This window comes from Natator depressus, chromosome 10 (assembly GCF_965152275.1).
Source record: "Natator depressus isolate rNatDep1 chromosome 10, rNatDep2.hap1, whole genome shotgun sequence".
NCBI classification, from domain to species: domain Eukaryota; kingdom Metazoa; phylum Chordata; order Testudines; family Cheloniidae; genus Natator; species Natator depressus.
In genome coordinates, this window is record NC_134243.1 from 49,170,833 (window position 1) to 49,183,722 (window position 12,890).

Here is a 12,890-nt window from a genome sequence, read left to right on the forward strand (position 1 = left end):
AAACCCAGCCCGAGCGCCGTCCTACCCGCTACTTATGCGGCTACGGAGCAGGGCCGAGGCGCGCAGGTCAGCGGCAGGAGCCGCGGCTGCGGGGCCACAGCTGGGCCGGGCTTCGGCGGCGCGGTGGGTGAGGCCGGCGCCCCCTGCCCTGGGCGGCTGTTGGGAGCTGACAACGCTGCCCATCGCGGCCTCCTCAGGGGCGAAGGACGGCGGGCGAGGGGCTTTAACTGCTTTGGAGGGGGGCCGGAGTGGGTTTTCTCTCTGGGGCGGCGGGTGAGCTAGTAACAGCCAGAGCTGCCCTCTTTTCCACCGGTGTGAATCCGGAATGGCTCTGGATTGACTGCGCCTTTACACGGGTGGAAGGGAGACGGCAGTGGGAGCCAAAGAGCCTAATGCAGAGTCATCCTCATCCCCTTATTGAGCAGCAAAGTGTGAATAAATATATTTCACACGCCTTCCCCCCTCCCCCCGCATTAATCCTGAAATAAAGAGTGGGGGAGGGGAAGTAACCTTCGGCCCAATGACATTCTCCTGGGAGGAACCTGGGGGCTGGGCGACTGCCCAGACCCTGCTTCAGAGTAGCAGCCCTGTTAGTTTGTATTCGCAAAAAGAAAAGGAGTACTTGTGGCACCTGAGAGACTAACCAATTTATTTGAGCATGAGCTTTCCTGAGCTACAGCTCACTTCATCGGATGCATACTGTGGAAAGTGTAAAAGATCTTTTTATATACACACAAAGCATGAAAAAATACCTCCTCCCACCCCACTCTCCTGCTGGTAATAGCTTATCTAAAGTGATCACTCTCCTTACAATGTGTATGATAATCAAGTTGGGCCATTTCCAGCACAAATCCAGGTTTTCTCACACACACACACACCACCCACCCACCCCCCACCCAACAGCATCCCCTGTCCACCCCGAGCAGTTCACTTTCCCTGTGAATTAGGATCCCAGCAGCTAGAGGCGGACAAACCCAGAGCCCACTCCACACACTGCCTTGTGGGGGAGGGTGCAGGACTGTAAATGCAGTAACAGAACTGGAGAGCACCACGTCTCCAATTCGGGTGCTACATTTAATAGATTTGTAGGGACAACCCCAGTCGCTGGCAAGTGAGTGTGAGCTGAAATAGGAAGCTGCAAAGAGAAGCAGAATTGCAGCCAGCCCTGCCCAGCATTTCAATGCTGCTGCTCAGGAGATGAAATCTCTGTCTCTTACTGCTGAGAAAACAAACATTTTCACCAGGGATGCACTGGGAAGAAGGGCAGCTTGCACTGGGGTTTTGAAAAGTGGTTCAAATTGAAACTGGAAATAAATTTATTTTCTAATTTAAAAATACCGTGTGATATTAGACAGGATCTTTAACACATAGTGCCATGATTCAGGAAGGCAAATCGATTAAATTAGACAATCATTATTGGGGGTGGAGGGGAATTCGGCTTTTCCTTTGAATATCAATCAACATCTACACCAAGGTATTTTTTTAAAATATAGGTCGATAAGAAAACAGTTATAAATAACGCAGTGCGATAAATAGCTCAGTCTTACTGGGAGCTCTTTTGCAACACGGATTCCTGCTGTCCCATGTATTCCTTTAAAGCCTCTGATACCATGGCGGAAGAGGTCATTTATCTGTCTTGTTTCTAGTTTGACCAGTTTGATTCCGGATGGTCATTTCGAGCTGCAGATTTGTTTTCAAGGACGGCCCCTTAGAATTATTTCGGCAGAATTTTGACCCCAGGTTTCTCTTTACTCTCACCTGACAGAGCTGGTTAACAATACACACACGATGTAGCACTTTCCAATGAGGTTATTTTTTATTAAAATCAAAATATTAATTCCACTATTAACTGCTGCTCTGACAATAAATAACAATAACTTACTTTTGTTCTTTAAAGGCTCAAACAATCTGTCCTCCGTCCATAAGATAACTTAACATTTTCAATAAAAGTCTCATTTCCATATATATGTTTTCCAGCAATCATGCGGCTTGGGGGGAGGGGGTCCTCTCCCCCCACCCAAAACAGGACAAGGTTTCAAGTCAGGGATAATGCAGAGTATGGAATGAATTCACTCATGTGGTGCTGTGAGAGACACTGGGATGGAGATGACTACTCAAAAGACAACATCGAGCTGAGATGATTTAACTGGCTTCCAACCAGTCTTAGGAAGACACAAAAGATCCTTTTTTCTTCCAAAAAGGAAAACGAAACAAAAAAATGTACAAACTACCATTATACAGTAGGTGATCTGGGGGCTAATTTTAGAAAATCCAAGTTTGCTCTGGGAAAAAAAATCAGTTGGGAAAACAAGCTGGGGGGAGGAGGGGGGGGAGTTCTCTCCAGTCTGGTGAAGGCAGCTAGAATCCTGGTGCTTTTTGGCAGTCAAGACATATTTTTGTTTGGTTTTAAATAATATTATTATAAAAAGTTTTGTTTGGAGCTCTGGGCCAGCCTGAGGCCGGGCTTGTCTCATGCAGGGAGCAGGAGCATGCGAAAGTCCAAATCCGCCGGGGGGGTGTGCTTGTCTCACGTCTCCACAGGACTGGGTACCATGCTGTTGGGGGTGTCGGGTAACTGGGAAGACAAGGAGGTCACATCGCTGCCGGAAGAGTTACCCAAGGAGCCAGATTCGGAAAAGGATACCTGGGGGGGGGAGAGGAAAGGGAGCGGGGAGATGGGTGAGAGCGATGTGGGCAGAATCCAGAGCCCCCAATCCCTGTCTTATCTCGACTGGGGGAAGCTTTTTTTTTTTTATCGTGTTAACCCGTTTTAATTAGACGCTGCTAAAAATAATATTCCAGCACTTAGTGCAAGGCAGGGTTTAAAAACTAGCTAAGATTCACCTGCAGCAGATAAGGGCTAAAACACAACATGCCCTGTGTCCTCCAGGGTTTGTGCACGTTTTAGTTCAAACATCTTTAAATAACACTTGTTCTAAACCTAACCTCGACCTCCCCAAGCAGGGATGCCCCATGGCTAAAGAACCCCTCCCTCCTGTTCAGTTTCGTTAGAAGGTATTGCCATAAACACCTATTGTCAGGGGCCGGCATCAGGGGAGCGACACGACCTGCAGAGCCCTTCATTACTCTTGCCCACATTCAAACCACAGCACCCCTCTGCCAGGCGGAGCCTGTGCTGGCAAAATAAATCCCATCCTTAATACAAGGATACGACATGATCACCTATAGCTAAACAAACAAACCAAGCTGATGAGAACCCAGGCGTCCTAGAGAGAAGTTCCCTCCTCCTGGCGGAATGCTATTGGGCACTATGGCAAAAAGATCTCCCCAGCTCAGCAGTGCTGCGCGCTCCTAATGCAGCCCCCGGGGATTTCTTTGCAATGGGAAGAGGCTCTCCTGCCCATTAAGAAATCTGCTAGACTTTTCGAAGTTCATTTCAGACTAGGCAGTGGTCCAGTAGCAGTTGCGCAGTGCTGGGCTCCATATATCACCGGGTGATGTATGTGCAGCATATTTCATCAATGCGCTCTTCCAATGCTAGTAAATGATCGTTTAATTATTCATACAGCACTCCTGTCTCACTTTCCCATTATATTAACTAAACATAACACAAGATTAATTTTTGATTATCTACTAAAACATCGCAGTCCTATCGGAGGAGTACATTAACGGGGGGCTTCATCCGCTTCCTTTTCTAAGCCCGATTCTTCTCCACAAACACCCAGCTCAGAGAGAAGTTAGCGCATCGGAACGGGAGCGTTAAAAACCAGAGAGCCCATGGGCCAGACCCTGGAAGCCTCACCCAATTTCCATTGAAGTCAGTGCCAGTCTTGCCCGTCTAGAGAGAATTTCAGCGTCTAACTAGGAATGAGAAAATCCTGAGTCAGGATGTCAGGATCTGGCCCCTTGTAACTATTTACCAGCACATGGTCAATTACAAACCACTAGCTGATTTGTCCCGGGGAATGTCTCTCGCTTCCTTTTTCCAAATGCAATGGAACTGGCTCTTTTGTTTTGTTCCTGTAAGGACACTTCCTATTCCCTTGCCAAAGCGTGCGGGGAACTATTGAAATAGGCACGCACCAGGAACACGTCCCTGTGGCTAATACCGTTTCTATCATTATTGGTCTCCAGGCCGCTTAACATTTATATTGCTCTGCTGTGGATCACAGCTCCTGCCCCAGGGAGCTTACAGTCTAAGTGGGGGGTGCCGTTGCTAATACAGCCTGTATTCAGGGGCTGCATTGGGCTGAGCTTCCATGGAAACGGCCCTTTTCTCTAATTCAAATCGAAATGTATCAAGGGAAATGGAAGTGTGGGTTGCTAGAGCTCCTGAACCATTCCTCATCCGGGCACAGGGTGACTGTCAACCCCCTCTCCCCCCCCCCCGCCCCCAATCGTGGCACAGGGATCCCGGATGCAGTGCGGCTCCTAACTTCTAGTGATGTCAGTGGGAGTTGGGAACCTTCACGGAGCTGGGCCGGGGTGACGCTCCGCGGATGACTTTACTCCCAGGAGGAGGAGGGTGATCACGGTCGGGGAGTAATAAATAAAGAGCAGGCGGAGGGGCCCCGCTCCCGCAGTGGAGCAGAGCGGCCGCTTACCAGCTGCTGGAAGGCAGGTTGGTCCAGGTCGCTCTGCAATGCGAATTCACTGAGCGCTTTCCAAGGCGGCTGGTAGGTCTGGACCTCCACGGCATTGCCTTGCACGGCGCTCTCATGGCGAATGGGGCTCCCGGCCACCAGAGGGGTCCCGGTCAGGCCCTGCAGACTCTAGAGGGGGAGATAAGCAGCAAAGCCTCAGGCCGGGCGGGCTCTGCGGTATCGGGCCGCGGCCCAGGGCATTGCAGGGGCCGCAGGAGTCAGCGCCAGGGCGTGGGTCCCCCAACGCATGAGCTGTCCGGATTCTCTAAAACCCCGGCTGGCCTCCGCCTGGAGCCCACCCCAGCGCTGCGCTTGCCGGCTCCCTGGGCCCCGTGGAAGTGTATTGCAGCGCCAGGTGCGGGGACCTGTTCGCCCTCCCGCGTGGAACCCCGCACCACCCTCCGCTCCACCGGCTGCTCGGGTCCGTGCGGCACGGCGGGGCTCGGGGCGCCCAGGGCAGCAGGCCCGCGCCTGTCGTTCTACCTGATCCCAGCAGGAACGGGGTCAGAGAGTCACTCCCCCCGGCCCCCGGGTTTCGTTCCCAGTGCCTCCCCCGGGCTCTCCTGCAGTCTCACGGACCCAAAGTGCCATCTCAGCCCGGGATTTCACTTGCACAAATTATTATTCGCTTGATGATTTAGCTGTACCCGGGCACCCAAGAAGAAAAGGGTCAAACCCATATCCGGGCTCCCCCAACAAGTTAAAAAACAACCCCGGAACGGTGGTTGTTTCAGCACCTAAGAGCACTTTCCCTTTGGGTTGAGCCTTATTGTGTGATCATTTTAAACAATGTCCCGAGTGCAAGAATGAAGTGGCTGTCATGCCAAAACAGCTTTCACGTAAACCCAAAATATCTTAAAGGGTCACGGCCGGGTTCATAATAACAATTTATGCGTTTTGAAAACTAAATCGATTTCTTTATGTTGCCAGCAAACCCGTAGATTATTATAGCGGAACGATTTTTGTTGTTAAATCTGGATCGCGGGTCCCCATTCCCGCTGTTTGTTTACTCTGTACAGGTCTCTCACACTAGTCCGTTTCACTTTTGGTTTCTGGTCAATTTGTAGCCAGTTTCACTTCTGGGGGTTGCAGATGCTGGCGGAGGGGAGGGGGGGCATTCATTTATTTAACACATCTTCACTATTGGGTTTTTGTTTTAAATTCACACAAACATTTCTGTGTAAACAGACATAGAATTGGTCCCTGGGAGCTGATGTGTCCCGCACAAGGGAGCGTGGAGCAGAGGGGAGGTGCTGTCACGCACTCACACAGACATTTTCTTCACCAGGTATTTCCATGTGAGCAATATGGGGGGCCGGGGGGCACTGCGGGGAAATCAAGGGCCAGGGCCAGGAGTCCTCGGGCACTACAGGGAGAGCCGTTCCCTCCTGCAAAATGGCCCCTGCCCGGTGGGTGGAAAGAGGCGCCCTGCTCTTACTGTCTTGTCGCCGTGCTGCTGCTGCTGAAGCTGCTTCATGAGGATGGATTTCTTCTTGTCCTTGCAGCGCTTGTTCTGGAACCAGACCCGGATCACTCTGGGGCTCAGGCCGGTCATCTCCACCAGCTGCTCCTTCATCAGCGCGTCCGGCCGCGGGTTGGCCGCGTAGCAGGTCCGCAGCGTGTGCAGCTGCTTCTCGTTCAGCACCGTCCGGACGCGGGTGGTCTTCTCAGTCTGCTTGTGCACGTGGGGCCGGAGAGAGGGCTGGCGGCCGGGCACGGAGTCTGCAGCGGGGCGAGGGGGAACCGACCAACTCCAGTTAGCGCTGGGGTCTGAGCCACGTCCCGGGGCGCCCCCAGCCAGGCCGCCCCCCAGCCCCAGCCGGGCCGCGAAGGCAGCGTGGGGGTGGATTTCTAGTGATCTCTGGCCCGGCCTGTGTTCATGGCGCAGAGAATCGCAGGCAGGCACCCTCCCCTGCTGCAGTGAAGCCCCCCCCCCGCAGGATAAACTCCGGGGGTCCCCGGGGAGAGGGTCCCTGCTAGGGGCTCCCCTGGAGCGAGGGGTTGCAGCTAAGCCCCTGCACTAAATGTGGCCTGGGAGATTAGCTTGCAGGGCCCAGGCCCAGCGCCCCTGAGCTGGTGCGGCCTGCGTCTCCTCTGAGATAAAAGGCCATTCCCACCCGCACCCCAAAGCCGGAGCTGCACCCCCCTCCAGCACAGCCAGGCAGGGAGCTGTACCAGCCACCCTGCGGCGGGGAAAGCGGTTCCTGCTTCCCCAGCCGGGTACGCAACAGGGAGAATCGAATCACACACACTGCAAGGCGGGGATCCCGGGGCTCAGCCCAACAACCAAGAAGGAGGCAGTGCGGGGGGGTCGGTACTTTACAGCCCCCCAGGCACTGTGGGAAGCTGCTGCAGCCACCCCAGAGACTGGCTCTGGCCGCTGGGGTTCTTGAAAACAGGGCGAACAAATATAAATCAGGCAGGAGGAAAATCACCCGGAGACTCACTAACCCGGGGCCCCGAGCCAGAGCTGCCGCTGCACACAGCGGCTAGACCAGGCCCAGGCACCGCGCCGCTTCCCGACTGGGGAAATCGAGGAAGAAAGTGACTCTTTAGAGCAGGACATTTAATGGGGAAAGCCCGGGTTGGGGTTACAGGCTAGATAAATAAAACCCCGCCCCCCAAGATTAATTATTCCAAAACGGGCATTTTGCCCCTGAGTGAGATTTGACCATTAGATTTTATATCAAGTGCAAATTACCCAGGGATCGAATCAGGGCCGGCCCCGCTCACCCAGCCACCCAAAGGGGCCCATTGCAGAGCACAGGGGCCGGAGAACAGAGTTAAAAACCGTTCAATCAAACAGCCCACGGGAGCCTGCGGCGAATGGCCCTGCCCGGTGCACCGCAGCCAGGGAGGAGGAGAAGGAGCAGGAGCCGGATAATCAGGGAAAGAGCGTGCTGAAGTGCTAACTAGCTGGCAATTGTGACCCTGTCCATTAATCTCCGCGCTTCTTCCATGCCCTGGGAACGGTAGGCTCTGCACCGCTTTCCGCATGCGGGGTGGTACTCGGGAGTAAAAACCCTTAGCCGGGATTTCTAATCGAAAACAGTGCAAATGGGAGCACATCTCACGCGGCAGAGGGGAAGGAGTCAACATAAGAGTTTCCTTAATAATCAATAACCCGGGCGGTATAAAATCATCCCCAAAAGGGGAAACCCCGGCTTGCCGCGATCTTTTAACTAGTTAACTATAATGAGTCAACAATTGTAATGCAAAAACATCGTCAGCAGAGAGTATCCCCCAAAAGGACCAGGATCGAATCTTTGTCGAGACACAGCGGCATTGCCGCCCTATAATCTCGATATGCACAGATCCTCAGCAGCCAGCACAAATACACCTACAAAGAGACAATCGGAACCAGGTCTTCCACCCTTTCTCCATCGGATCTCTGCTTCTTGCAGGCAGGGTTTGTTTTGTTTTTACCATTCATTCCCTTTTGATCAGAGGAATAATCTCGCTCCAGTTCGCTTCTTACTCAGTGTTGGTGTTAGGAGAAGGGGGTTTGTTTTTGTTTTTTATTTTTGCAGCTCGATATTTTTAAAACCCACATGGTTTTGTTTCCGATGAGTGAAACCTCACCCTTCTTGAAACAAATACATGGCCTAGGCCAGCGGACGAGCGGACTGCAGTCGCAGGGTTATTATTCCCGTAGGAAAGGAGGGCAGCCTATGGAAGCCGAGATTGTGCACGGAAATATACCCCCATCCTAGCTGATTTTCTTCCCCCAAATGATAGAAAGCTGCCCCGGAGTGTGCAGTGACTGGCTGGAAATAATTGGGGAAGCAGCCCTGGCTCTCTCTCTCGATACTCACACCTTTCGATCTCTAGTCCCGTTCACACTGAACGCGCCTGGACCACTGCCGGGGCTGTCCCGCGGTTAGCCAGCGTTTCGCAGCCTGTTGCCGGGGCAGTTCAGAGCGCCTCGGATGAATCCCCGTTTATTCCAAAACCTCCTAAACGCGGCCGTTGTTTGGACTTGTCTTCCCGCTCCTGTTTGCTCTCGTACACATTATGGGACTGGCTCTGGAGCTGGAGTTTCGGACCAAACGCTGCAGATCCATCTGTCGAGCTAGTCTCCTGGGCCAGAGCCCATCACCTTGTATCTGAGCACCGCTGCCCTGGGGTTGGGCGCGAGCAGGGGTTGGACTTAGAGGCTGAAGGCCGGTTATCGGAATGGCGCTGGCCCTCACCCCAAGGGGACAGCCAGCTCTCTAGCCTCCTGTCCTGGCTGTGGTTGAAATTCCCTCCCGTGCCTCCTGGAGCACTGCAGGCAGATGCAGATTAACCTCCACCCAACATGCTATTGCTCCTACCGCCCCGTCCGCGGGCCTACAGCAAGGGGGGTTCTCTCCTCTTGTCCCTTGGCATCACTGCAGTGCCTAGAACAGGGTGTGTAGCCGCTCCCCGGCTCTGCCACGTCCCTCTCGCTTTTCCCACGAATCCGCTGCTGCTCCCTTGGGCAACCAGGGCGGCCACCGTCCCTCTCCCCGGCCCTACTGGCTGGCCTCATTGAGTCCCACTTCCATCCCTCCCCAGGTGCGCTGTTTTGGTTTTTGTTTTGGCTGCAGCTACGTGTAGCTCAGTATTCAGCCGCCTGGACTGTACAATGCTCGCCCAGCCCTGTAACAACTCCGATTCCCTTCTCAGCCGCCTCCAGCCACCCCCGCTCTGCCCCTCGCCCAGTCTGCCTCTCCCGCTCCTCTTCTGGGTGTGTACAGAACCTCACATTTCCTTGGCAAGTGGCCTGTAACGTCCAGTCCCTCCCACTCCCCAGACGCAGAAGAAAGAGGCCTACATGAAGGAGATGGGGGGGGGGGGGAGAGGTTCCCAGCGTGGGGCCAGGTGGGAAACACTTCAAGACTGCAGAGTCTCTGGCCAAACTCTCTAGGCCTCCATAACTCAGCGCATCGTGGTGGAGATAACAGATGTATTTTCTGTAGCCATATAAGAGGGACAACTAAAGATATAAATGTCCCTGCGGCGTTAATAGGCAGAGACCGAGTTAGATATAAAATTATTCATACATCTATTCATTATCCATTCACAGACACAAAGCTAGAGCAGTTTGTACAGTGCATGGCATTTCCCCCCCAGGGATAACAATACATGGCGTGTATGTGTCTAGACCCTGTATTTACTGAGCTAGCTGATGATCTCACACCCCCAGGTGGGCCCCAGCGCCCGGCAGATCTGTTGCTCCTTTACCTGATAGATGCAGGCCTCTGGTGCTCTGTAAATGGCCGGGGCTCCTGGGGCTATCCGCCGAGGTCCTATCCAGCAGCAAGCTGTGGTCGGCCCGGCAGAGCAGCTCGTGGTCCCGTAGAGAGAACTCATCCCCGGGCAGGAGCTGGCGGCTGCAGACGGAGCAGCGGAAACATTCGATGTGATACACGTTCTCCCGGGCTCTCATCACCAGATCACTGCTGCTGAATCCCACCTTGCACTTCGCACACTTTATGCCGAATAACCTGCCGAGAGAGAAAGGGCCATGAAGCCACGACACACTCACCCCACTGGTCCCAGCTCGCCCTCCCCAGTAACTAATTACCCCGGCGGAGAAACCCAGAGGGTCCCCTCTGCTCTCTTCCTAACAAATCTGACCCACTCATTCAATTCGAGAAGGGGGCTCTGGTTCAACAGGAAAATTTCCCCTTACCCACATTCTTCTGTAACAGGCATTAGGGAATGTGCAGCTCAATACCGCCTCTTGCTCGCCGACATGCTGGTTATTATTAATATTCTCGTTTGGTTGTATCAATCGTTAATAACTTCCTGTCTCCAAAGCCGAATAAACAGGAACATAATTTGTCCTGATCACAAAAGTATTGGCTCCCTCCTTTAGCAAGCAGGAGGAGGTGCGATTTCACAGATGGGGAGCTCTTGAAATTAGCTCTTAAGAAATGGGTCGGAGGAAAGTTGTTTTTTTTTAAATGGATAAAGAGCTTTTTGAATCACCTGATATAATCCCTTTTACAGTATGTCTTGCCATCTCTCACAAAACAAGTGCAGGTTTCATCCAAGTACTGGCTGCATTCAGCGCATTTGAGACATGCTGCATGCCACTCGAGGTCCGGGGAGACCTTCAGGATGTACTGGTCATGGATCTGACTCCCACAGCCCACACACATGGCAATTCCGGGCTTTTCTACCAGTGGAAATGAGCAGAGGAAATTTAGAACGTATACTGGAAGCATATCATTTCTAATCAGAACTGTCTCAAAGGACTGCAATCACAGAGGCATTCGTAATTAGGAGACAGTCTCTACTAATGTTCAGGCAATGGAAAGAAAGAAAGAAAGAAAGAAAGAAAGAAAGAAAGAAAGAAAGAAAGAAAGAGAAATCGATAAACTGCAGCAGCTATCAGCTATTCTCCATATATATTGTTACTTTTACAGTCACTTGAACTGCAAGGAAATTCTACAGAGACAATTGGTAGGTGTAAATACTAGGATAAAGGTTGGAAAATATAGAACTGGAAGATAGTTAAACATAATGGAAAACCAGATGAACTTTATCTGCCGGTTATTTCATCTGCATTTATTCTACGTCTTATTTAAAAAAAAAACCCTAGGCTCTGCTTTTCTTTTTTGCATTTTTCTTATTTTATATATTAATAATTAATGACGAATGCCTGAGCTATTCGAATAAAAGGCATCCAGAGCAAAACCCAACAAAACATTTATTTATTCTTTAAAAAGAAAAAAAAAACCCACAACGAATTCTGCAGCCCGAGATCATGACACAGCAAGATAAAATAGCTTTTAAATTAAAAAAATAACAAAAAGCAACAGATTGTGAAAGAGCAAAAATAACCCTAGTTTAAAAAATGCACGATTTTATAATGTGCTCTAAAAGTATCTCTGTAAATAAACCACTTGTAGAATCAGCTTAAACGTTTCAAATAAAATATTTACAAGTATCATTCAGACCAAAGATCAACTTACTCTTGGAATGATCCCCCATAGCACCCAGAAAAGGATAATGAAAAATAATATCCACCATGCAGAAAGAGATGTGTGCAAAATGTTATGATGCAGAAGGAGCAGGCTGCCTGCCCAGTGCCTGCTGTTTGCTAACTAACTACTCCAGCCTGCAGGAGTTAGAAAGTGGAGCCTGCCCTGTCCCATACGCAGCATGACGTCAGCACGCATCAGCCCAAGGCCCAGCACTGAGGAGGGAGGGAGGGAGCAGTGACTTCACCAGGCCGCCAGAGCAGCCCCCGGAGGCGATTGGCAGTGAGGGAGAGAGAGCGAATTGATTGGCCAGGAGTGAACAATGGAACGCGGAACGCCGTGCAACACACAAAGATTCTTTCTCGCTCAGGTTCCCCCACGCTTCAAGAAGCAGCAATTCCCTCACTGTTTACCTGGTCTGAGATTCCCTTCTAGCCCAGCAGCAACCACTCCTCCGATCTGCTTCAGAGCTTTCCATTCAAGAGGTGATTATTACACTTGTGTGAGAGCTGAAATCCAGACATGCCCCAGCCCTCACTCCTTTTGCAAGGAGACTTTCTCCTTTGGGGATTAATTACTAAAAATCTCCCTCTTGTGATGAAGTATGTTTCGCCTTGTGTTTAAATCAAGCCAGCTCGCTCCAGTATTTTAAAATCTAATTCAAACGGTTTTATCTTAACATCCCAAGAATTACTTGGGGTTTATTTCAGTAACGCATTATTATACTATGTTAGTCTGTATTTGTTATTATGGTTTATGTACTATTTAAACCTATTTTATGTTGAGGTGCAAGACAAGTGCCCAACTTGATGATCACTTTAGATAAGCTATTACCAGCAGGAGAGTGGGGTGGGAGGAGGTATTGTTTCATGGTCTCTGTGTGTATATAATGTCTTCTGCAGTTTCCACAGTATGCATCTGATGAAGTGAGCTGTAGCTCTCGAAAGCTCATGCTCAAATAAATTGGTTAGTCTCTAAGGTGCTACTACTCCTTTTCTTTTTGCTTACAAAAGGTGCATCTGCATGTGACATTTACGTGTGAACCCTATTAATGTATTTGTTGGAGGGAAAAGAAAGGCATAAAAATTAGCTGGGATCTTGCTCTTGAAACTGACAGGAGCTTAATAAATATTTTAAACAGAATGATACATTGCACCTCTAATTTCATCCTATCTTGCACAACAAATTCTTTTAAATTTAGTTTCTTTCTCAAATCAAAGGTCGTCATAAGAAACTAACGACCATTGCAGCTGGTATTACTGTTGCTATCTTACTGATCCGTTATTCTTTCCCTTTTATTAACACCAATTTGTCATTAAAAATACATTTG

General features: G+C 50.7%; 1 protein-coding gene across 1 annotated transcript; it reads right to left on the reverse strand.

Moving 5' to 3' along the window:
- Positions 1–2,257: 2,257 nt before the first annotated feature.
- ISL2 (ISL LIM homeobox 2) lies at positions 2,258–11,714 on the reverse strand. The gene is made up of 6 exons (XM_074964736.1): positions 11,552–11,714; positions 10,563–10,752; positions 9,813–10,075; positions 6,043–6,326; positions 4,566–4,733; positions 2,258–2,644 (listed from the first exon to the last, which is right to left on the reverse strand). Exons 1-6 carry the CDS (start codon positions 11,607–11,609, stop codon positions 2,528–2,530), a joined length of 1,080 nt encoding a protein of 359 aa, XP_074820837.1. The 5' UTR covers positions 11,610–11,714; the 3' UTR covers positions 2,258–2,527.
- Between the last annotated feature and the right edge of the window lie 1,176 nt (positions 11,715–12,890).

Coding starts and splice junctions, on each gene's coding strand:
- ISL2 (XM_074964736.1), bottom strand. CDS start 11,609: ATGGTGGATATTATTTTTCATTATCCTTTTCTGGGTGCTATGGGGGAT. Junction 10,076..10,562: donor TGTAAAAGGGATTATATCAG/GTGATTCAAAAA, acceptor CTCTCTCGGCAG/GTTATTCGGCATAAAGTGTG. Junction 2,645..4,565: donor AACCTGCCTTCCAGCAGCTG/GTAAGCGGCCGC, acceptor TCCCCCCCCCAG/GTATCCTTTTCCGAATCTGG.